Here is a 21,991-nt window from a genome sequence, read left to right as displayed (position 1 = left end):
CCCAAATGGCCCCAAATCCCCCCAAACTGCCCCCAAACCCCCAAATCCCCCCAAACGGCCCCAAATCCCCCCAAACTGCCCCCAAACCCCCAAATCCCCCCAAATGGCCCCAAATCCCCCCAAACTGCCCCCAAACCCCCAAATCCCCCCCAAATGGCCCCAAATCCCCCCAAACTGCCCCCAAACCCCCAAATCCCCCCCAAATGGCCCCAAATCCCCCCAAACTGCCCCAAAACCCCCCAAATCCCCCCAAATCCCCCCAAATGCCCCGAACTGCCCCAAATCCTCCCCAAAACCCTGCAAATCTCCCCCAAATGCCCCAAACTGCCCCAAACCCCCCAAATCCTCTGAATCCCCCCCAAACCCTGCAAATCTCCCCCAAATACCCCAAACTGCCCCAAAACCCCCAAATCCCCCCAAACAGCCCCAAACCCCCCCCACAAATCCTCTGAATCCCCCCCAAACCCTGCAAATCTCCCCCAAATACCCCAAACTGCCCCAAAACCCCCAAATCCCCCCAAACGGCTCCAAATCCCCCAAATCCCCCCATACGGCCCCCAATCCCCCCATACAACCCCAAACCCCCCCAACCCCCCCCCTCCAAATCCCCCCTCCCCCCTCCCCTCCTCTCCCAGCCCCCCCCCCCCAAGCCCCGCCCGGACGCCTGGGCCCTCCCGCGGTGGGGGCGGGGCGGGGGAAGGGGGGGACCCTGGGGGGGGCCCCCCCGGGACCTGGCCCCGTTTCCGCGTCCGTCCTTGAGCCTGTCGCCGGGGGGGGGGACGGGGACGGGGGGGGGGACGCCGTGCACACGCGTGTGCCCCCCCCCCCACGGCCCCCCCCCCACGCCCGTCCCGGCGCGACCCACATCGCGGCGGCGGCGGCAGCGCGGCGGCAGCGGGGGGCCGGGGGGGGGCACCCATGGGTGCTGCGGGACCCCCCCCGGCGGCGCCATGGGGCCCGAGGAGCCCGCGTGAGTCGGGGGGGCAGTTGGGGGGGGGGCGGTTGTGGGGCTGGTGGGGGGGGCGCTATGGGGCAGTTGGGGGGCGGTTGGGGGATGGGGCAATGGGCCAGGGGGCAGTTGTGGGGCTGGGGGGCAATAGGGGGGCTCTGGGGCAATTGATGTTGGGGGGGTTGGGGGCAATTGGGGGGCTTTGGGGGGGGCTGTGGGGCAGTTGGGGGGCAATGGGGCAGTTGAGGGAGGCTATGGGGCAGTTGGGGGGGCAGAGGGGCAGGTGGGGGAGCCCTGGGGCAGTTGAGGGGCAATGGGGCAATTGGGGGCTATGGGGGGAGCTATGGGGCAGTTGGGGTCTATGGGGCAGTTGGGGGCTATGGGGGCAGCTATGGGGCAGTTGAGGGCTGTGGGGCAATTGGGGGCTATGGGGGGAGCTATGGAGCAGTTGGGGTCTATGGGGCATTTGGGGCTATGGGGGGCAGCTATGGGGCAGTTGGGGGCTGTGGGGCAGTTGGGGGCTATAGGGGGGAGCTATGGGGCAGTTGAGGGGCAATGGGGGGAGCTATGGGGCAGTTGGGGGCAGTTGGGAACTATGGGGGAGCTATGGGGCAGTTGGGGGCAGTTGGGAACTATGGGGGGAGCTATGGGGCAGTTGGGGTCTATGGGGCAGTTGGGAGCTATGGGGGGAGCTATGGGGCAGTTGGGGTCTATGGGGCAGTTGGGGGCTATGGGGGGCAGCTATGGGGCAGTTGGGGGGCAGTTGGGGGGGCAGGTGAGGGACAACCCATGGGTGCTTGTGGCCCCATGCGCCGCCCCACACGTGTCCACGCGTGACCTCCCGTGCGCGACCCCCTGCGTGTCCTCGGGTCCGTGCCTGGGTCACCCCCCCCGCGTCACCCGTGATGGTGTTTTGGGGTCACCTGGCTGGTTGAGGGATCTCAGTCTACTTTTGGGGTCTCCAGGCTGGTTTTGGGGTCACCTGGCTGTTTTTGGGCTTCTCAGTCTAGTTTTGGCGTCCCTGTGATGGGTTTTGGGGTCCCCTGATGTCTTGGGGGGTCCCTGTGATGGTCTTGGGGTTCTCAGTCTGGTTGTGGGGCCCTGATGATGGTTTTTGGGGGTCTCCAGGCTGGTTTTGGGGTCACCTGGCTGATCTTGGGAGTCTCAGTCTAGTTTTAGGGTCCTTGTGATGGTTTTGGGGGTCTCTGGTTTGATTTTGGAGTTCTCAGCCCAATTTTGGGGTCCCCATGTTGATCTTGGGGTTCTCAGTCTGGTGGTGGTGTCCCCTTGATGGTTTTTGGGGGTCCCCAGGCTGGTTTTGGGGTCCCTGTGATGGTGTTTTGGAGTCTCCAGGCTGTTTTTGGGGGTCACCTGGCTGATTTGGGGGATCTCAGTCTAGTTTTGGGGTCCTCGTGATGGGTTTTGGGGGTCCCCGTGATGAGTTTTGGGGGTCCCCTTGATGTTTTTGGGGGTCCCTGTGATGATCTTGGGGTTCTCAGTCTGGTTGTGGGGTCCTCATGATGCTTTGGGGGGGGTCTCCAGCCTGGTTTTGATGTTCTCTTGATGGTTTTGGGGGGTCTCTGGGCTGTTTGGGGGGTTCTCATTCTGGTTTTGGGGGTCCCTGGGCTGGTTTTGGGGTCCCTGGGCTGGTTTTGGGGGACCCCAGGCTGGTTTGGGGGCTCTCGGGCTGGTTTGAGGGACCTCGGTTGGGTTTTTGGGGTCCCTGGGCTGGTTTTGGGGTCCCTGGGCCGACCCGGGGGTGGGTTTCGGGGTCCCCCCGCCTCTGGCTCCGGCTCCTTTTTGGGGGGTCCTGTGGCTCCGACACCGGCGTCTGGATTTGGGGTGCCCCTGGCTCGGTTTCGGGGTCCCCCCTTGGAGCCACGTGGTGCTGGAACCGAGCCGGTGCTGAAACGGGATCCGATCCCGGTGCTGGAACTGGAGCCGATGGCGATGCGGGTGCCGGAGCCGATGTGGGTGCCCGTGTGGATATTGGTGCGGGTGCCGGAGCTGCTGTGGGTGCTGGAGCCGGTGCCGGAGCCGACGCGGGTGCCGGTGCGGGTATTGGTGCGGGTGCCGGCGCGGGTGCCGGAGCCGGTGGAGATGCCGGTGTGGACACGGGTGCCGATGCCGGTGCAAGTGCCGGAGCTGGTGCGGATGCGGGTGCTGCTATCGGTGCGGGTGCTGGAGCCGGTGCGGTGGTGGTGGCGGGTGCCGGTGCGGGTGCAGGAGCTGGTGCAGAACTGGGTGCCGGAGCCGGTGCAGTGGTGGTGGCGGGTGCCGGTGCGGTGGTGGTGGCGGGTGCCGGTGCGGGTGCAGGAGCCGGTGCAGAACTGGGTGCCGGAGCTGGTGCAGGGGCAGCGGGTGCAGATGCCGGAGCCGGCGCGGTGGTGGCGGGTGCCGGTGCTGGTGCAGAAGTGGGTGCAGGAGCCAGCGCAGCAGTGGGTGCAGGAGCTGGTGCAGAACTGGGTGCAGATGCCGGTGCAGCCCTGGGTGCTGGAGCCAGTGCAGTGGTGGGTGCCGGAGCTGGAGCCAGTGCAGAAGTGGGTGCCGGAGCCGGTGCAGAACTGGGTGTAGATGCCGGCGTGGCAGCGGGTGCCGGTGCCGGTGCAGCCCTGGGTGCAGGAGCCGGTGCAGATCTGGGTGCAGGAGCTGGAGCCGGTGCAGAACTAGGTGCAGGAGCCGGTGCAGAACTGGGTGCAGGAGCCGGTGCAGAAGTGGGTGCAGGAGCCGGCACAGCGGTGGGTGCAGGAGCCGGTGCAGAACTGGGTGCAGGAGCCGGTGCAGAAGTGGGTGCAGGAGCCGGTGCAGCGGTGGGTGCAGGAGCCGGTGCAGAACTGGGTGCAGGAGCCAGTGCAGAAGTGGGTGCAGGAGCCGGTGCAGCGGTGGGTGCAGGAGCCGGTGCAGAACTGGGTGCAGGAGCCAGTGCAGAAGTGGGTGCAGGAGCCGGTGCAGCGGTGGGTGCAGGAGCCGGTGCAGAACTGGGTGCAGGAGCCGGTGCAGAAGTGGGTGCAGGAGCCGGCGCAGCGGTGGGTGCAGGAGCCGGTGCAGAACTGGGTGCAGGAGCCGGCGCAGCGGCGGGTGCAGATGCCGGCACGGCGGTGGCAGCGGCGGCGGCGAGCGGCGGCGCCGAAGGGGTTACGGCGGCTCCGTCACGGCTCCGTCAGCGGCGGCGGCGGGCGGCGGGTGGCGGGTGGCGGGTGGCGGCGGGTGGCGGTGGCGGCGGTGGCGGCGGTGGCGCCGGGCCGGGGCGGCGGGCGATGCGGCAGGGCGGGTGGCCATGGCCCGGCGGGGCGACCCGCGCCCCGGCTCGGCGCCGCTCTCCTCCAGCTGGCCCGCGCTGGGGCCCCGCCGCCGCAGCGTCTGGTACATCTACAGGTAGGGCCACCCCCCTCGTCACCGTTGTCACCGTCGTCGTTGTCACCGCGCTGGCCATCCGCCCGCCCCGCAGCCCCCCGGCTCCGCTGTCCCCTCGCCCCCGTGGTCCCCCGGCTCCGGAGGCCTTTCGGTTGCGGCGCGTCCCCTCCCCGGTCCCGCGTCCCCGGCTCCGGCGTCCCCTCGGCCGCGGTGGCCCTGGCTCCGGCGTCCCCTCGGTCCCGGCGTCCCCCGGCTCTGGGCCTGCGTCCCCCCAGCTCCAACGTCCCCGGCTCCGGTGGCTCCTTGGTTGCGGCGTGTCCCCTCCCCGGTCCCGCATCCCCGATTCCGGCGTCCCCTCGGCCGCGGTGGCCCTGGCTCCGGCGTCCCCTCGGTCCCGGCGTCCCCAGCTCCGGCCCTGCGTCCCCCCGGCTCCAACGTCCCCAGCTCTGGCGTCCCCTCGGCCGCGGTGGCCCTGGCTCTGGTGTCCCCTCGGTCTGCCATCCCTGGCTCCGGCCCTGCATCCCCCCAGCTCCAATGTCCCCAGCTCTGGTGTCCCCTTGGTCCCAATGTCCCCCCGGCTCCGGCCCTGCATCCCCCCCAGCTCCGGTGTCCCCTCGGTCCCGGTGTCCCCGGCTCTGGCGTCCCCTCGGCCGCGGTGGCCACGGCTCCGGCCCTGTGTCCCCCCCTCCCCCGGCTCCGGCGTCCCCTCGGCCACGGTGGCCCTGGCTCCGGTGTCCCCTCGGTCCCGGTGTCCCCCTGGCTCCGGCGTCCCCTCGGTTGCGGCGTGTCCCCTCCCCGGCTCCAATGTCCCCTCGGCCGTGATGGCTCCCGCTCCGGCCCTGCGTGTCCCCCCCCCCCCAGCTCCGGCGTCCCCTCGGTCCCGGTGTCCCCAGTTTCGGCGTCCCCTCGGCTGTGGCATGTCCCCCCCCCCCCCCATCCCCACGTCCCCAGTTTTGGTGTCCCCTCCGCTCCGGTGTCCCCAGTTTTGGCGTCCCCCTGGTTGTGGCACGTTCCCCTCCCCCGGTCCCCGTGTCCCTGGCTCCGGCGTCCCCCTGGCTCCGGCGTCCCCACGGTTTCGGTGTCCCCTTGGTTTTGGTGTCCCCCCCCCCGGCTCCGGCGTCCCCCTGGTTTCAGTGTCCCCATGGCTCCGTTGTCCCCCCATTCCGGCGTCCCCAGGGCTGGCTTCGGCACCCGCTGCCACCCGTCACCGTCCCCCCCCCCCGTGCTGGCCCTGTCCCCATCCCCATCCCTGTCCCATCACAGTCCCTGGCGCCGTCCCGTTCCGGTCCCCGTCCCCATCGTATCCCTGTCCTGGGACCTTGCTGTGGCCCCATCCCTGTCCCCATCCCTGTCCCCACTGCGTCCCTGTCCCCGGCCCCGTCACCATCAGGATCCCCCTCGTCCCCATGGGGGTGCCCATCTGTGTGACCGTCCCTGTCCCCAACCCTGTCCCCAACCTTGTCCCATGGAGGTCCCCAACCCTGTGACCATCCCTGTCCTATGCCCTGTCCCCAAGCTTGTCCCCAACCCTGTCCCCATCCCTGTCTCCATGGGATCCCCATCTCTGTCCCCATCCCTGTCCCCAACCCTGTCCCCATGGGATCCCCATCCCTGTCTCCATGGGATCCCCATCCTTGTTCCCAACCCTGTCCCATCCCTGTGCCCAACTTTGTCCCCAACCTTGTCCCCATGGAGGTCCCCATCCCTGTGACCACCCCTGTCCTATGCCCTGTCCCCAAGCTTGTCCCCATCTCTGTCTCCATGGGATCCCCATCCTTGTTCCCAACCCTGTCCCATCCCTGTGCCCAACTTTGTCCCCAACCTTGTCCCCATGGAGGTCCCTATCCCTGTGACCACCCCTGTCCTATGCCCTGTCCCAAGCTTGTCCCCATCTCTGTCTCCATGGGATCCCCATCCCTGTCCCCAACCCTGTCCCCATGGATGTCCCAGCTGTGGCCTCCACCGTGTCCCTGTCCCTCGGCTCCCCGCAGCCCTGGGCTCCCCCTGCACCGGGGCCACCGTGTCCCCCCCCTCCGTGTCCCCCCCCCACTGTCCCCAGGGGGACACGTGACGGCCCGGACCGGCCCCGCACACGCGTGTCACCCCGGATGCGCCGGGCGAGCACACGCATGGGCTGAGCACGGGGAACTCGCTGCGGGTTGGGGACACGGTGTGGGGACGGGGACAGCTGGGACCCTCAGTCACCTCTGTGTCCCCCCATGTCCCTCCATGTCCCCCATGTCCCCCCATGTCCCCCATGTCCCCCCATGTCCCTCCATGTCCCCCCATGTCCCCCATGTCCCCCCATGTCCCTCCATGTCCCCCATGTCCTCCATGTCCCTCCATGTCCCCCCATGTCCCCCATGTCCCCCATGTCCCTCATGTCCCTCCATGTCCCTCCATGTCCCTCCATGTCCCCCCGTATCCCCCATGTCCCTCCATGTCCCCCCATGTTCCCCCGTGTCCCCCGTGTCCCACAGCGATTACATCATTAAGGAGAAGACCGTTTTGCTGCAGAAGAAGGACAACGAGGGCTTCGGCTTCGTCCTCCGCGGGGCCAAGGGTGAGCGTGGGGGCCGGGGGGGGGGGTCCCCACGTGTCCCTTGGGGGGGGGGGGTCTCTGGGTGGCCTGCAGGAGGTTCTTGGGGGTCCTGGGGCATCTCCTGGCAGTCCCCGAGGGTCTTTGGGTGGCCTTGGGAGGTTCCTGGTGGTCCTGGTGGGTCTTTCGGAGGTTCTTGGGGGGTCCCTGAGGAGATCCTAGGGGGCCTCTGGGGAGCCTGGAGGTGTCTTGGTGGTCCTGGAGGACCTCTCGAGGGTCCTGAGGGTCTCTGGGGGGTCCTGGGGATCTTCTGGGTCTCTGAGGAGGTCTTGTGTGGTTCTGGGTAGCCTGGAGGTGTCTTGGTGGTCCTGGGGGCCTCTCGGGGGTCCTGAGGGTCTCTGGAGGTGCCCTGGGGGTCTTTGGGTGGCCTTGGGGAGGTTCCTGGTGGTCCTGGAGGACCTCTCGAGGGTCCTGAGGGTCTCTGGGGGGGTCCTGGGGGATCTTCTGGGACTCTGAGGAGGTCTTGTGTGGTCTCTGGGTAGCCTGGAGGTGTCTTGGTGGTCCTGGAGGACCTCTCGGGGGTCCTGAGGGTCTCTGGAGGTGCCCTGGGGGTCTTTGGGTGGCCTTGGGGAGGTTCTGGTGGTCCTGGAGGACCTCTTGGGGGTCCTGGAGGGTCTCTGAGGGCATGCTGGAGGTGTCTGGGGGGGTTCTGAGGTCACTGGGGGGGGGTCCTTGGGGTCCCGGGAGGTCTCTGGGTGGCTCTGGAGGGGTTCTTGGTGGTCCTGGTGGTTCTCTTGGGAGCCCTGAAGGTCCTGGGGGGTGTTGGGGTCCCTGAGGATCTCTGTGGAGTCCTGGGGGGATCCTGGGGGTCTCTGGAGGGTCCCTGAGAGTCTCTGGGTGGCCCTGGGTGGGTCTTGGTGGTTGTGGGGGATCTCTTAGGGGTCCTGGGGATCCCTGAGGGTCTCTGGGGGGGTCTGGGGGGGTCTTGATCATCCTGGAGGGTCTTTGGGGGAGTCCTGGGGGTCTCTGGGAGGTTCTGGTGGGGTTTTGGTAGTCCTGGAGGGTCTCTGGTGGGTTTCTGGGGTCTTTGGGGTCTCTTGGGAGCCCTGAGGGTCCTGGGGGGGATCTTAGGGGTCCCTGAGGATCTCTGAGGAGGCCATGGAGGAGTCCTATGGGTCTCTGGGGAGGTTCTGGGGGGTCTCGGGGGGGTTCTGGGTGGCCTAGGGTGGGTTTTGGTGGTGCTATGGGGTCTCCGGGGTGTCCTGGAGGGTCTGGAGGTCCCGGGGGGTCCCGGGGGTCCCCGAAGGGTCCCCAGAGGTGACGGGCCACCCCCCCCCCTCCCCCCCCACAGCGCAGACCCCCATCGAGGAGTTCACGCCGACGCCGGCCTTCCCGGCCCTGCAGTACCTGGAGTCGGTGGACGAGGGCGGCGTGGCCTGGCGGGCCGGGCTGCGCATGGGCGACTTCCTCATCGAGGTGCTGAACGCGCGCGGAACACGCCTCCACACGCCTCCACACACATGCACACGCGTGCACACACGTGCTCAAGCATGCACCAGCGTGCACGTGCCAGGGCGTCAGGGTGGCACGGGTGCAGGCGGGCCGGGCTGCATGTGGGCGACCGCCTCGTTGAGGTGCTGCACGCCTGGACATGCATGTAACATGCATGAACATGCATGCACACACATGCACATGCCTCCACACGCATGCACACGCATGCACCAGCGTGCACACACCGGGGTGTTGGGGTGGCATGGGTGCAGGCGGGCCGGGCTGCACGTGGACAACCGCCTCGTTGAGGTGCTACACGCCTGAACACGTGTGTAGCACACATGCACACACCTCCACATGGGTGCACATGCATGCACACGCGTGTTCAAGCATGCACCAGCGTGCACGCGCTGGGGCATCGGGGCGGCACGGGTGCAGGTGGGCTGGGCTGCACATGAGCGACTGCCTCCTCGAGGTGCCACACGCCTGAACACGCATGGAACACGCATGCACACGCCTCCACATGCCTCCACATGCATGCACACGTGTGCACATGCGTGCACAAGCATGCACCAGCGTGCACGCGCCGGGGCGTCGGGGCAGCACGGGTGCAGGCGGGCCGGGCTGCATGTGGGTGACCACCTCGTTGAGGTGCTACACGCCTGAACACGCATGTAACACACATGCACACGCCTCCACATGGGTGCACATGCATGCACACGCGTGCATAAGTATGCACCAACGTACACGCGTCGGGGCGGCACGGGTGCAGGCGGGCCGGGCTGCATGTGGACAACCGCCTCGTTGAGGTGCTACACGCCTGAACACGCGTGTAACACGCATGCACACGCATGCACACGCATGCACACGCATGTCACACGCCTACAACATGCTTGCGGGCTGCAGGAGCGGCCGGTGCGGGGGGGATCTGGCGTGCCGAGGCGTGTGCCGAGGCGGGTGACACGCGTGTGCCAGGCGTGTGACACGCGTGCGCGGGGCCGGCAGGTGAACGGGCAGAACGTGGTCAAGGTCGGGCACCGGCAGGTCGTTAACATGATCCGCCAGGGCGGCAACAGCCTCGTCGTCAAGGTCGTCATGGTGACGCGGCACCCCGAGGCCCCGGAGGGCCCCCGCCGCCGGGGTACCCGGACGCCTGGGCCCGCTGCCGGGGGGGTGGGGGGGGTGCGGGGGGGGCGCCCGGACGCCTGGGCCCCCTGGGTCGGTCCCCGGATGCCTGGGCCCCCCCGGACACCTGGGTCCCCGGGGTGAATGGGGGTGGATCCCCCAGACGCCTGGGCCCCTGGGGGAGTCCCCGGACGCCTGGGCCCCCAGAGTGGGTGCCCGGATGCCTGGGCCCCCCAGATGCCTGGGTCCCCGGGGTGCATGGAGGTGGGTCCCCGGACGCCTGGGCCCCCGGATGCCTGGGTCCCTCGTGGGGGGGTCCCGGACGCCTGGGCCCCCCGGACGCCTGGGTCCTCGGGGTGAATGGGGGCAGGTCCCCGGATGCCTGGGCCCCCCGGACGCCTGGGCCCCCAGATGCCTGGGTCCTCGGGGTGAATGGGGGCAGGTCCCCGGATGCCTGGGCCCCCCGGACGCCTGGGCCCCCAGATGCCTGGGTCCTCGGGGTGCGTGGGGGCAGGTCCCCGGATGCCTGGGCCCCCTGGACGCCTGGGTCCCCTGGGTCGGTCCCCGGATGCCTGGGCCCCTGGGGTGCATGGGGGCAGGTCCCCGGACGCCTGGGCCCCCCGGACACCTGGGCCCCCGGGGTGCATGGGGGCAGGTCCCCGGACGCCTGGGCCCCCCGGACACCTGGGCCCCTGGGGTACGTGGGGGGTGAGTCCCCGGACGCCTGGGCCCCCCGGACGCCTGGGCCCCCCCAGGGCGCTGACACCCCCCCCTCCAACCCCCTGCCCCCCCCCCCAGCGGCCCCCCAGCAGCCCAAGCGCCTGCCGGCTCCGGCCATCTCGCTGCGCTCCAAGTCCATGACGTCGGAGCTGGAGGAGATGGGTGGGTGCCCGGACGCCTGGGCCCCTCCCCGGACGCCTGGGCCCCCCCCTTCCCCGTCCAGGACGCCTGGGCCCGGGCCTGGGTCGCGGGGGAGGGGTGTGTGTCGCTGGGGGTCTCTAGGGGGGTTTGGGGACCCCGAGGGGGGTTTGGGGGGGTCCCTGGGGGGGGGATTGGGGTTTTTGGGGACCCCGAGGGGGTTTTGGGGTCCCCTGGGGATTTTGGGGGGGTCTCTGGGGTCTTGAAGGGGGGTTTTGTGGTCCCCTGAGGGTTTTGGGGGGCTTCTGGGGGGCGTTTGGGGGGTCTTGGGGTGCCCATGGGGTGGTTTGGGGTCCCCTGAGGGTTTTGGGGGGCTCCTGGGGGGGTTGGGGGGGCCTTGGGGACACTGAGGGGGTTTTGGGGGGTCCCTGGGGGGTTTGGGGGGTCTTGGGGTGCCCATGGGGGGGTTTGGGGTCCCCTGAGGGTTTTGGGGGGTCCCTGGGGGAGGTTGGGGGTCCTGGGGGGTGTCCCTGGGGCCTCCAGGGGGGTTTCGGGGTCCCCTGAGGATTTTTGGGGGGGGGGGTCTGGGGGGGGTTGAAGGGTCCCTGGAGGGATCTGGGGGGTCTTTGGGGTCCCCAGGGGGGTCTTGGGGGGGGCCCTGGGGTCACCGGGGGGGTTCGGGGGGTCCCTGGTGGGGGGGGAATTTGGGGGGGTCCCAGGTGTGGGGGGGGAATTTGGGGGGGTCCCAGGTGGGGGGGGGGATTTGGGGGGTACCTGGTGGGGGGGGGAATTTGGGGGGTCCCTGGTGGGGGGAGGATTTGGGGGGTCCCTGGTGGGGGGGGGGCTCTAACCTCTCTCTCCCCCCCCTCCCCCGCTGCTGCCGGCCCCAGTGGAGAAGGGTAAGTTGGGGGGGGCCCTGGGGGGGTCCCCCAACCCTCCCCCCCGTGACCCCCCCCGTGACCCCCCCCGTGACTCCCCACGACCCCTCGGGACCCCCCCCTCTCCCCGGCCCCCCCCCCCCCCCCGGTAACGGCCTCTGGTGTCTCCCCAGTCTCGCCCTGGAAGAAGCGCAGCGGTGAGTGGGGGGGGGGGGGGGAGGCGGGGGGGGCACACGCACACGCCTCGCACACGCCTCTTGCACACGCCTCGCACACGCCTCTCGCACACGCCTCTTGCACACGCCTCTTGCACGCCCACCCCCCCCCCGGCATGTCCGCCCGGGCACGGCTGGACCCCCCCCCCCGTGCACCCCCTTGCACACTCGTTGCGCCCTCGCACACCCCTCGCACACTCACCGAGCCCTCGCACACTCGTTGCGCCCTTGCACGCCCGTCGCACCATTGCACACTCATCGCGCCCCCCCACTCTTTGCACGCCCCCTCGCACGCCCCTTGCACCCTCTTTGCACACCCGCCGCACCCTTGCACACCCGTTGTGCACCCCTTGCACACCCGTCGCGCCCTTGCACAGCCATCGCGCCCCTTGCACACTCATCGCGCCCCCCCACTCTTTGCACGCCCCTCGCACGCCCCTCGCACACCCCTTGCACCCTTGCGCACTCTTTGCACACCCCTCGCACACCCGTTGCGCCCTTGCACACCCATCGCACCCCCATCGCACCTCCTCGCACCCCCGTCGCCCTCCTCGCGTGGCTCACGGTCTCTGCCCCCCCCCCCCCGGCCACCCTCGCACGCCCCTATGGCCCCCCCGCAGCACCCTATAGCACTTACAGCACCCTATAGCAACCCCCAGCACCCTGCAGCACCCTATAGCGTCTCTCGTAACCCCCCCAGCACCCTATAGCACCCTGCAGCACCCTATAACACCTACAGCACCCTATAGCACCCCCCCCAGCTCCCTATAGCACCCTCCCAGCACCCTATAGCACCTACAGCACCCAACCAGCACCCTATAGCACCCCCTCAGCACCACGTAGCACCCTATAGCACCCTCAGGACCCCCCCCAGCACCCCCCAGCACCCCGCAGCCCCCCCGAGCGCGCCCCCAACCCCCCCCCCTTTGCGCCCCCCCCCCTTTGCGCCCCCCCAGACTTCGAGCCGACCTCGGCCACCGAGAAGAAGCGGACGGTCTATCAGATGGCGCTGAGTACGCCCGGACGCCTGGGCCCCCTTGGGGGGGGGGCGGGGGGGGGCCGGACGCCTGGGCCCCCCGGACACCTGGGTCCCCTTGGGGGGGGGAGGAGAAGGGTCCCGGATGCCTGGGCCCCCCGGACACCTGGGTCCCCTTGGGGGGGGGGAGGAGAAGGGTCCCGGATGCCTGGGCCCCCCGGACACCTGGGTCCCTTGGGGGGGGGGGGAGGGGATCCCCGGACGCCTGGGCCCCCAGATGCCTGGATCCCCGGAGGGAGGGAAGAAGGGATCCCCGGACGCCTGGGCCCCCTGGACACCTGGGCCCCTGGTGGGGGGAGGGGGAAGGGATCCCCGGACACCTGGGCGCCCCGGACACCTGGGTCCCCTTGGGGGGGGATGGAGAGGGGTCCCGGACGCCTGGGCCCCTCACACCTGGGTTCCCTTGGGGGGGGGGGGGGATGGAGAGGAGTCCCGGACGCCTGGGCCCCCCGGACACCTGGGTCCCTTGGTGGGGGGGGGGGTCCCTGGTTGGGGGGGGGGAAGGGATCCCTGGACGCCTGGGCCCCTTGGACACCTGGTGGGTGTGGGGGGGGGGGGGGGCGGGGACCCCCCCGGTGCCGGCGGCGCCCGGACGCCTGGGCCCCCCCCCGCGGTGCAGACAAGCTGGACGAGATCCTGGCGGCGGCGCAGCAGAGCATCGGGGCGGGCGAGGGGCCGGCGCCCCCCCCCCCCGCTGCCCCCCCTGGGCAAGGCCCGGCCCAGGGGCTACTTCAGCCCCGAGGTGGGGGGGGGGGGGCGCCCGGACTCCTGGGCCCCATTCGGGGGGGGGAGGGGGGAGGGGCTGGGGGGGGCTGGGTGCCTTGGGGGTTGAGGGCACCCGGACGCCTGGGCCCCATACGGGGGGGTTCGGGGGGCGCCCGGACACCTGGGCCCTGTTCGGGGGGGGTTCAGGGGCGCCCGGACGCCTGGGCCCCAGTGGGTGGGGGGGGGTTGGGGGGCTCCCGGACGCCTGGGCCCCGGTCGGGGGGGGGTTTTGGGGGCACCCGGATGCCTGGGCCCCAGTCAGGGGGGGTTGGGGGGTTCCCGGATGCCTGGGCCCCTTGGGGGGAGGGGGGAGGGGCTGGGGGGGGCTGGGTGCCTTGGGGGTTGGGGGCACCCGGACGCCTGGGCCCCAGTGGGGAGATGGGGGGGGGGGGGCCCGGACGCCTGGGCCCCAGTTTGGGGGGGGGGGTTGAGGGCACCCGGACGCCTGGGCCCCGGCGGGTGCAGGGGGGGGCTGGGGGCACCCGGACACCTGGGCCCCAGTTGGGGGGGGTTCGGGGGCACCCGGACGCCTGGGCCCCGGCCGTGGGGGGGTTTGGGGGGGGTTCGGGGTGGGGGGGGCGCCCGGACGCCTGGGCCCCGGCGGGGGCTGAGACGGGCCGTGGCGCAGGCGACCTTCGAGGGCCACCGCCTGGGGCCGGGGGGCTACGAGCGGCCGTTCCTGCCCCCCGGCCCCCCCCCACGGCCTCATGCTGCGCCAGAAGTCCATCGGTGAGGCCGGACGCCTGGGCCCCTTCCTGGTCCTGGGACCCCACTGGGGATGAGGGTGGAGACCCCGGACGCCTGGGCCCCTTCCTGGTCCTGGGACTCCCATTGGGGATGAGGGTGGAGACCCCGGACGCCTGGGCCCCTTCCTGGTCCTGAGACCCCATGGGATGAGGGTGAAGACCCCGGACGCCTGGGCCCCTTCCTGGTCCTGAGACCCCATGGGATGAGGGTGGAGACCCCGGACGCCTGGGCCCCTTCCTGGTCCTGAGACCCCATGGGATGAGGGTGAAGACCCCGGACGCCTGGGCCCCTTCCTGGTCCTGGGACCCCATGGGATGAGGGTGGAGACCCCGGACGCCTGGGCCCCTTCCTGGTCCTGGGACCCCATGGGAGGGGGGTGAAGTCCCCGGACGCCTGGGCCCCTTCCTGGTCCTGGGACCCCATGGGATGAGGGTGGAGACCCCGGACGCCTGGGCCCCTTCCTGGTCCTGGGACTCCCATGAGATGAGGGTGGAGACCCCGGACGCCTGGGCCCCTTCCTGGTCCTGGGACCCCATGGGATGAGGGTGGAGACCCCGGACGCCTGGGCCCCTTCCTGGTCCTGGGACCCCCATTGGGGACGAGGGTGGAGACCCCGGACGCCTGGGCCCCTTCCTGGTCCTGGGACCCCCATGGGATGAGGGTGGAGACCCCGGACGCCTGGGCCCCTTCCTGGTTCCGGGACCCCCATGGGATGGGGGTGGAGACCCCGGACGCCTGGGCCCCTTCCTGGTCCTGGGACCCCATGGGATGGGGGTGGAGACCCCGGACGCCTGGGCCCCTTCCTGGTCCTGGGACCCCATGGGATGAGGGTGGAGACCCCGGACGCCTGGGCCCCTTCCTGGTCCTGGGACCCCATGGGATGAGGGTGGAGACCCCGGACGCCTGGGCCCCTTCCTGGTCCTGGGACCCCACGGGAGGGGGTTGAAGTCCCTGGACGCCTGGGCCCCTTCCTGGTCCTGAGACCCCATGGGATGAGGGTGGAGACCCCGGACGCCTGGGCCCCTTCCTGGTCCTGGGACCCCATGGGATGGGGGTGGAGACCCCGGACGCCTGGGCCCCTTCCTGGTCCTGGGACCCCATGGGATGAGGGTGGAGACCCCGGACGCCTGGGCCCCTTCCTGGTCCTGGGACCCCATGGGATGAGGGTGGAGACCCCGGACGCCTGGGCCCCTTCCTGGTCCTGGGACCCCACGGGAGGGGGTTGAAGTCCCTGGACGCCTGGGCCCCTTCCTGGTCCTGAGACCCCATGGGATGAGGGTGGAGACCCCGGACGCCTGGGCCCCTTCCTGGTCCTGAGACCCCCATTGGGGATGAGGGTGGAGACCCCGGACGCCTGGGCCCCTTCCTGGTCCTGAGACCCCATGGGATGAGGGTGGAGACCCCGGATGCCTGGGCCCCTTCCTGGTCCTGGGACCCCATGGGATGAGGGTGGAGACCCCGGACGCCTGGGCCCCTTCCTGGTCCTGGGACCCCCATTGGGGATGAGGGTGGAGACCCCGGACGCCTGGGCCCCTTCCTGGTCCTGAGACCCCATGGGATGAGGGTGAAGTCCCCGGACGCCTGGGCCCCTTCCTGGTCTTGGGACCCCATTGGGGATGAGGGTGGAGACCCCGGACGCCTGGGCCCCTTCCTGGTCCTGGGACCCCCATTGGGGATGAGGGTGGAGACCCCGGACGCCTGGGCCCCTTCCTGGTCCTGAGACCCCATGGGATGAGGGTGGAGACCCCGGATGCCTGGGCCCCTTCCTGGTCCTGAGACCCCCATTGGGGATGAGGGTGGAGACCCCGGACGCCTGGGCCCCTTCCTGGTCCTGGGACCCCATGGGATGAGGGTGAAGACCCCGGACGCCTGGGCCCCTTCCTGGTCCTGAGACCCCATGGGAGGGGGGTGAAGTCCCCGGACGCCTGGGCCCCTTCCTGGTCCTGAGACCCCACGGGAGGGGGTTGAAGTCCCCGGACGCCTGGGCCCCTTCCTGGTCCTGGGACCCCATGAGATGGGGAGGGGGGTGAAGTCCCCGGACGCCTGGGCCCCCTCCCCACCTCCCCTCTTGCAGGCTCGGGCGAGGAAGACAAACCCTACTTGGCTCCTCCGGCTTCCTCGGCTAAATTCAGCCGAAGCCTTTCCGTGCCGGGTCCGGAAGAAATCCCACCTCCTCCCACCACGTCACCTCCGGAGCCTCCTTACAGCTCCGCCATCAACAAAGCGTTGACGGGTCCATCGTCATCATCGTGGCGCGGCGCCGGGGCCGAGCTGCGGCTCTACAACCTGCCGGCGACGCGGCCCGGCGCCATGTACGTGCCGGCGAAGCCGCTGCGCCGCAAGGGGCCCTTGGTGAAGCAGCCCAAGGTGGAGGACGGGGCGGCGGAGAAGGAGAAGAGCTCCATCGCCATCCCCACCATCGTGGTGAAGGCGCCGTCCACCAGCAGCAGCGGCCGCAGCAGCCAGGGCAGCAGCGTGGAGGCCGAGGCGGCGCCCGAGGCGGCGGCGACGGTGACGCCGACGGTGACGCCGGCGCCGCTCGACTTCACCTCGCAGTTCGGCGCCGCCTTGGTGGGGGCGGCGCGGCGGGAATGGCCGCCCGAGGGGCGCCGCCGCTCGGCGCTCTTCCTCTCCACCGAGGAGGACGAGGAGGAGCAGCTGGCGCCGCCGCGCCTCCGCCACTCCAAGAGCATCGACGAGGCCATGTTCGCCGGCGAGGCGCTGGCGCCGCGCGGTTACGCCGCCGCCGCCGCCGCCGGATCCTACCGACCCACCAAAGCTTGCGGCGGCGGCGCCTTCAGCGCCGTGGTGGCGCCGCCATCTTGCGCCGGGCCGCCGCCGCCATCTTGCGTGGTGGCCGCCGCCGCCACGGGCCGGGCGCCGTCTTGTGTGGCGGCTTCGGCGGCGGCTCCTCCGTCGCGGGCGGCGTCGCCCTCGCGGGCGCCGGCGCCGCACTCGCCCCGAGCGGGGCCGCCCCGAATCGCCGCCGCCGCCGTGGTGCCGCCGCCCTGCCGGCTGCCGCCGTGCGAGGCGGCCGCCGTGGCGGCGGTGACGGCGGAGCGGCGCGGCGGCCGCCCCGCGTCCCCCCGGCGCCCCGAGGCCGAGGCGACGTGGGGCGGCGCCGAGAAGCGGCCCGAGGAGGCCAAGATGGAGCTGCACGTGCGCTTCGTGGAGGACGCGGCCAACGCCAACGCCAACGCCAACGCCGCCAACGGTAGCGCCAACAGCAATGGCGGCAGCAGTGACGGGCTGCCCTTGCTGGCGCTGCCGCCGCCGGCACCCTCGGTGGACGTGGAGGACGAGTTCCTCTTCGCCGAGCCGCTGCCGCCGCCGCTGGAGTTCTCCAACAGCTTCGACAAGGACGGAGGAGGTGGAGGTGGTGGAGGTGGTGGAGCCGCCATGGTCGTGGCCGCCGCGGTGGCGCCGGTGCCGCCGCCGCTCGACTCGACGGCCTCCAGCCTGACGTCGTACGACAGCGAGGTGGCCACGCTGACGCAGGCGGCGCCCCGCGAGCCCCACGTCAACTTCTCCGCCGTGGTGGCCTCCATCGCCATCCCCGCCGAGGCGGCCGAAGCCGTCACCGACTCGGGCATCGAGGAGGTCGACAGCCGCAGCAGCAGCGACCACCACCTGGAGACCATCAGCTCCGTGTCCACGCTGTCGCTGTCGAGCGAAGGCGCCGAGCTCCTCGACACCTACGTCTCCTACCTGGACGGCCAGGCGCCCTTCGACAAGGCGCCCAAACCTCGCGCCCGCCCTTTCCCGCCCCGCCGGCCCGCCGAGCCGCCCGCCGGCCCCCGCCGCTCGCCCACGCTGCCCTGGGAAGACGCCACCGCCATGCCGCCGCCGCCCGCCGTGGCCGCCATGAAGGCCAGCATCATCAGCGAGCTCAGCTCCAAGCTGCAGCAGATCGGTGGTGGTGGTGGTGGTGGTGGTGGTGGAGCGCCGTGGCCCCGCGGCCCCGACGTCGCCCCCGTCGCCGCCGCCGCCGCCGCTTTCGGCCCCGAGCGGCCCAGCTCGCTGCAGCGGCACAGGTAGGTGCCGCTACGGTGGGGTGGGGTGCGGTGGGGTGGGATGGAGAAGGTGGGGAGAAGATGGGCGACCGGCGCCCTTCGGGGCTGCGGTGCGCCCGTGCCGTCTGCTGTCCCCATCCGTTCCCCTCCCGAGCACCCCGACACCCGTTGCACGAGCTCCGGGGTGCAACGAGCACCCCAACACCCAACGCATGAGCTCCTGGGTGCAACGAGCACCCCAACACCCATCACACAAGGTCCTGGGTGCAACGAGCACCCCAACACCCATCACACAAGCACACCAACCACCCCAACACCCAACACATGAGCACCTAAGGGTGCAATGAGCATCCCGACACCCATCACACAAGCTCCTGGGAGCAATGAGCACCCTGACACCCATCACATGAGCACACCAACCACCCCAACACCCATCACATGAGCACCTGGGTGCAATGAGCACCCCAACACCCATCCCACGAGCTCCTGGGTGCAATGACCACCCTGACACCCAACTCATGAGCACCTGGGCACAATGAGCACCCCAACACCCATCCCACAAGCTCCTGGGTGCAACGAGCACCCCAACACCCATCCCACGAGCTCCTGGGTGCAATGAGCACCCTGACACCCATCACACGAGCTCCTGGGTGCAATGAGCACACCAACACCCATCCCACAAGCTCCTGGGTGCAATGACCACCCTGACACCCAACTCATGAGCACCTGGGCACAATGAGCACCCCAACACCCATCCCACAAGCTCCTGGGTGCAATGAGCACCTTGACACCCAACTCATGAGCACCTGGGTACAACGACCACCCCAACACCCATCCCATGAGCACCCGGGTGCAACGACCACCCCAACACCCATCACACAAGCTCCTGGGCGCAACGAGCACCCCAACACCCATCACACAAGCACCCAGGCGCAATGAGCACCCTGATACCCAACTCATGAGCACACCAACCACCCATCACATGAGCACCCAGGCACAACAAGCACCCCAATGCCCATCCCACGAGCTCCTGGGCGCAGTGACCACCCCAACACCCATCACACAAGCTCCTGGGTGCAATGAGCACCCTGATACCCAACTCATGAGCTCCTGGGTGCAACGACCACCCCAACACCCAACTCATGAGCTCCTGGGCGCAACGACCACCCCAACACCCAACTCATGAGCTCCTGGGTGCAACGAACACCCTGATACCCAACTCACGAGCACCTGGGCGCAACGAGCACCCTGATACCCAACTCATGAGCACCTGGGCTCAATGAGCACCCTGACACCCATCACACGAGCACCCCAACACCCATCCCACAAGCTCCTGGGCACAACAAGCACCCCGACACCCATCCCACAAGCTCCTGGGTGCAATGAGCACCCTGATACCCAACTCATGAGCTCCTGGGTGCAACGACCACCCCAACACCCAACTCATGAGCTCCTGGGCGCAACGACCACCCCAACACCCATCACACAAGCTCCTGGGTGCAATGAGCACCCTGATACCCAACTCATGAGCTCCTGGGTGCAACGACCACCCCAACACCCAACTCATGAGCTCCTGGGCGCAACGACCACCCCAACACCCATCCCACAAGCACCTAGGTGCAATGAGCACCCCAACACCCATCTCACTAGCTCCTGGGTGCAATGACCACCCCAACACCCATCCCACAAGCTCCTGGGTGCAATGAGCACCCTGATACCCAACTCATGAGCACCTGGGCTCAATGAGCACCCTGACACCCATCACACGAGCACCCCAACACCCATCCCATGAGCACCCAGGCACAATGAGCACCCCGACACCCATCCCACAAGCTCCTGGGTTCAATGAGCACCCCAACACCCATCACACGAGCTCCTGGGTGCAACAAGCACCCCAACACCCAACTCATGAGCTCCTGGGTGCAAAGAGCACCCCGACACCCATCACACGAGCACCCGGGCGCACCGACCGTCCCGACGCCCCACCTCCCCTCTGCCCCGCAGGCTCGCCGACGACGCCGGCGCCCCGCCAGGCGCCCCCAAACCCGCTGCCGCCGCCCTCTTCCCCCACTGGCCGCCTCCCAAAGCACCCAAAGGTGCCACCGCCGCCGCCATGGGCGAGCTGGAGGTGCGCCCGGCGCTCCGACGCGCCCCCAGCCCCGCCACGCCGCCCAGCGAGCCCAAGCTGAGCCCGGCGCCGCCGCGTCCCGCCTCGCTGCCGCTGCTGCCCGCCGGGCCGCTCTACGCCGGCTTGCTGGAGCTCCGCGGTGCCACCACGGCTGGCGGCGGCGGCGGCACCGGCAGCAGCTTCGGCGAGCTGGCCGCCCGCTCGCTGTCGCCCACCCGCTTCCTGCCGCCGGCGCCGGATAAGCCGTTCGGCGCCAAGCCGTTGCCCTTCTGGACCAAATTCGACGTGGCCGATTGGCTCGAGTACCTCAACCTGGGCGAGCACCGCGAGCGCTTCCTGCACAACGAGATCGACGGCTCCCACCTGCCCTCGCTCACCAAGGAGGACTACATCGACCTGGGCGTCACCCGCGTCGGCCACCGCATGAACATCGACCGCGCCCTCAAGCTCTTCCTCGAGAGGTGATGGCCGGCGCCGCCTCCCTCCCTACCCTTCTCCCGGACGGATAGACGGATGGACAGACGGATGGAGGGATGGATGGTTGGATGGTTGGATGGATGGAGGTGGACGCTGCTCTGCTGGCGCACGGTGGCCTCTTGGTCGCCGCGTGGACGGGGCGAAGTTTGGGGGGGGGGATCGAAGCGGGATGTCGGGATGCGGGATGCCGGAGCGGGATGTGGGATCGGCTTCGGCATGCTGGACCTGTGTCGGGACACGGATCAGGATGCTGGATCAGCTCCAGGATGCTGGACCCATGTCAGGATATGGGACTTGGAGCAGGACACCAGATTGGTTCCGGGACGCCGGATCTGTGTCAGGATATGGGACTCGGAGCAGGACGCTGGATCAGTTCCGGGATGCTGGATCCGTGTCGGGATATGGGGCTCGGAGCAGGATGCCAGATCCGTTCCGGGATGCCGGATCTGTGTCAGGATATGGGACTTGGAGCAGGACGCCAGATTGGTTCCGGGATGCCGGATCCGTGTCGGGATATGGGACTCGGAGCAGGACACCGGATCGGTTCTGGGATGCCAGATCCATGTCGGGATATGGGACTCGGAGCAGGACGCCGGATCGGTTCCAGGATGCCAGACCCATGTTGGGATACAGGGCTCGAACCAGGACGTGGGACCGGTTCCGGGATCCCCATTGGCATGCGGGACCCATTTTGGGATACAGGACTCGAACCAGGACATGGGACCAGTTCCGGGATGCCGGACCTGTGTCGGGATACAGGGCTCAAACCGGGATGCGGGACCGGCTCCGGGATCCCCATCAGGACACAGGACCCATTTTGGGATACAGGACTTGAACCGGGATGCGGGACCAGCTCCGGGATCCCCATCAGGACACAGGACCCGTTTCGGGATATGGGACTTGAACCGGGATGCGGGACCGGCTCCAGGACCCTTGCTAGGATGTGGGAGCCTTTTTGGGATATGGGACTTGACCCGGGACGTCGGACCGGCTCCGGGATGCAGGATCCATTTGGGGATACGGGATTCGAGCCGGGATGAGGGACCAGCTCCGGGATGCAGGACCCGTTTTGGGATACGGGACTCAAATCCAGATGCGGGACCGGCTCCGGGATCCCCATCCGGATGCAGGACCTGTTTGGGGATACGAGACTCGAACCGGGACATGGCACCGGCTCCGGGATGAGGGACTCGGACTGGGACACGGGATCCGTTTTGGGACGCGGGACCCCCATCAGGACACAGGATCAGCTCCAGGACATGGGATCCCCTGTCGGGACACGGGATCGGCTCCAGGACACAGGATCTCCCATTGGGATCCCTGTCAGGACATGGGATCCCCCGTCAGGACATGGGATCCCCTGTTGGGGCACGGGACCAGCTCCAGGACACGGGACCAGCTCTGGGACACGGGATC

General features: G+C 69.7%; 1 protein-coding gene across 1 annotated transcript in view; it reads left to right on the top strand.

Annotated features, from left to right (window-relative positions):
- The window catches only part of SHANK1 (SH3 and multiple ankyrin repeat domains 1), a 44,275-nt gene extending 23,370 nt beyond the window's left edge, over nucleotides 1-20,905 (top strand). The window contains 11 exon segments of the mRNA XM_067314280.1: nucleotides 6,784-6,866; nucleotides 8,194-8,318; nucleotides 9,339-9,474; nucleotides 10,257-10,344; nucleotides 11,132-11,215; nucleotides 11,368-11,391; nucleotides 12,366-12,422; nucleotides 13,065-13,187; nucleotides 13,839-13,939; nucleotides 16,032-17,991; nucleotides 19,975-20,905. Of these exon segments, the coding sequence (XP_067170381.1) occupies nucleotides 6,784-6,866; nucleotides 8,194-8,318; nucleotides 9,339-9,474; nucleotides 10,257-10,344; nucleotides 11,132-11,215; nucleotides 11,368-11,391; nucleotides 12,366-12,422; nucleotides 13,065-13,187; nucleotides 13,839-13,939; nucleotides 16,032-17,991; nucleotides 19,975-20,563 (3,370 nt within the window). The 3' untranslated portion in view covers nucleotides 20,564-20,905.
- Nucleotides 20,906-21,991: the final 1,086 nt, after the last annotated feature.

This window comes from Apteryx mantelli, chromosome 34, assembly GCF_036417845.1.
Source record: "Apteryx mantelli isolate bAptMan1 chromosome 34, bAptMan1.hap1, whole genome shotgun sequence".
In the NCBI taxonomy this organism is placed as follows: Eukaryota; Metazoa; Chordata; class Aves; order Apterygiformes; family Apterygidae; genus Apteryx; species Apteryx mantelli.
This window is presented reverse-complemented; position numbering and strand designations above follow the sequence as displayed.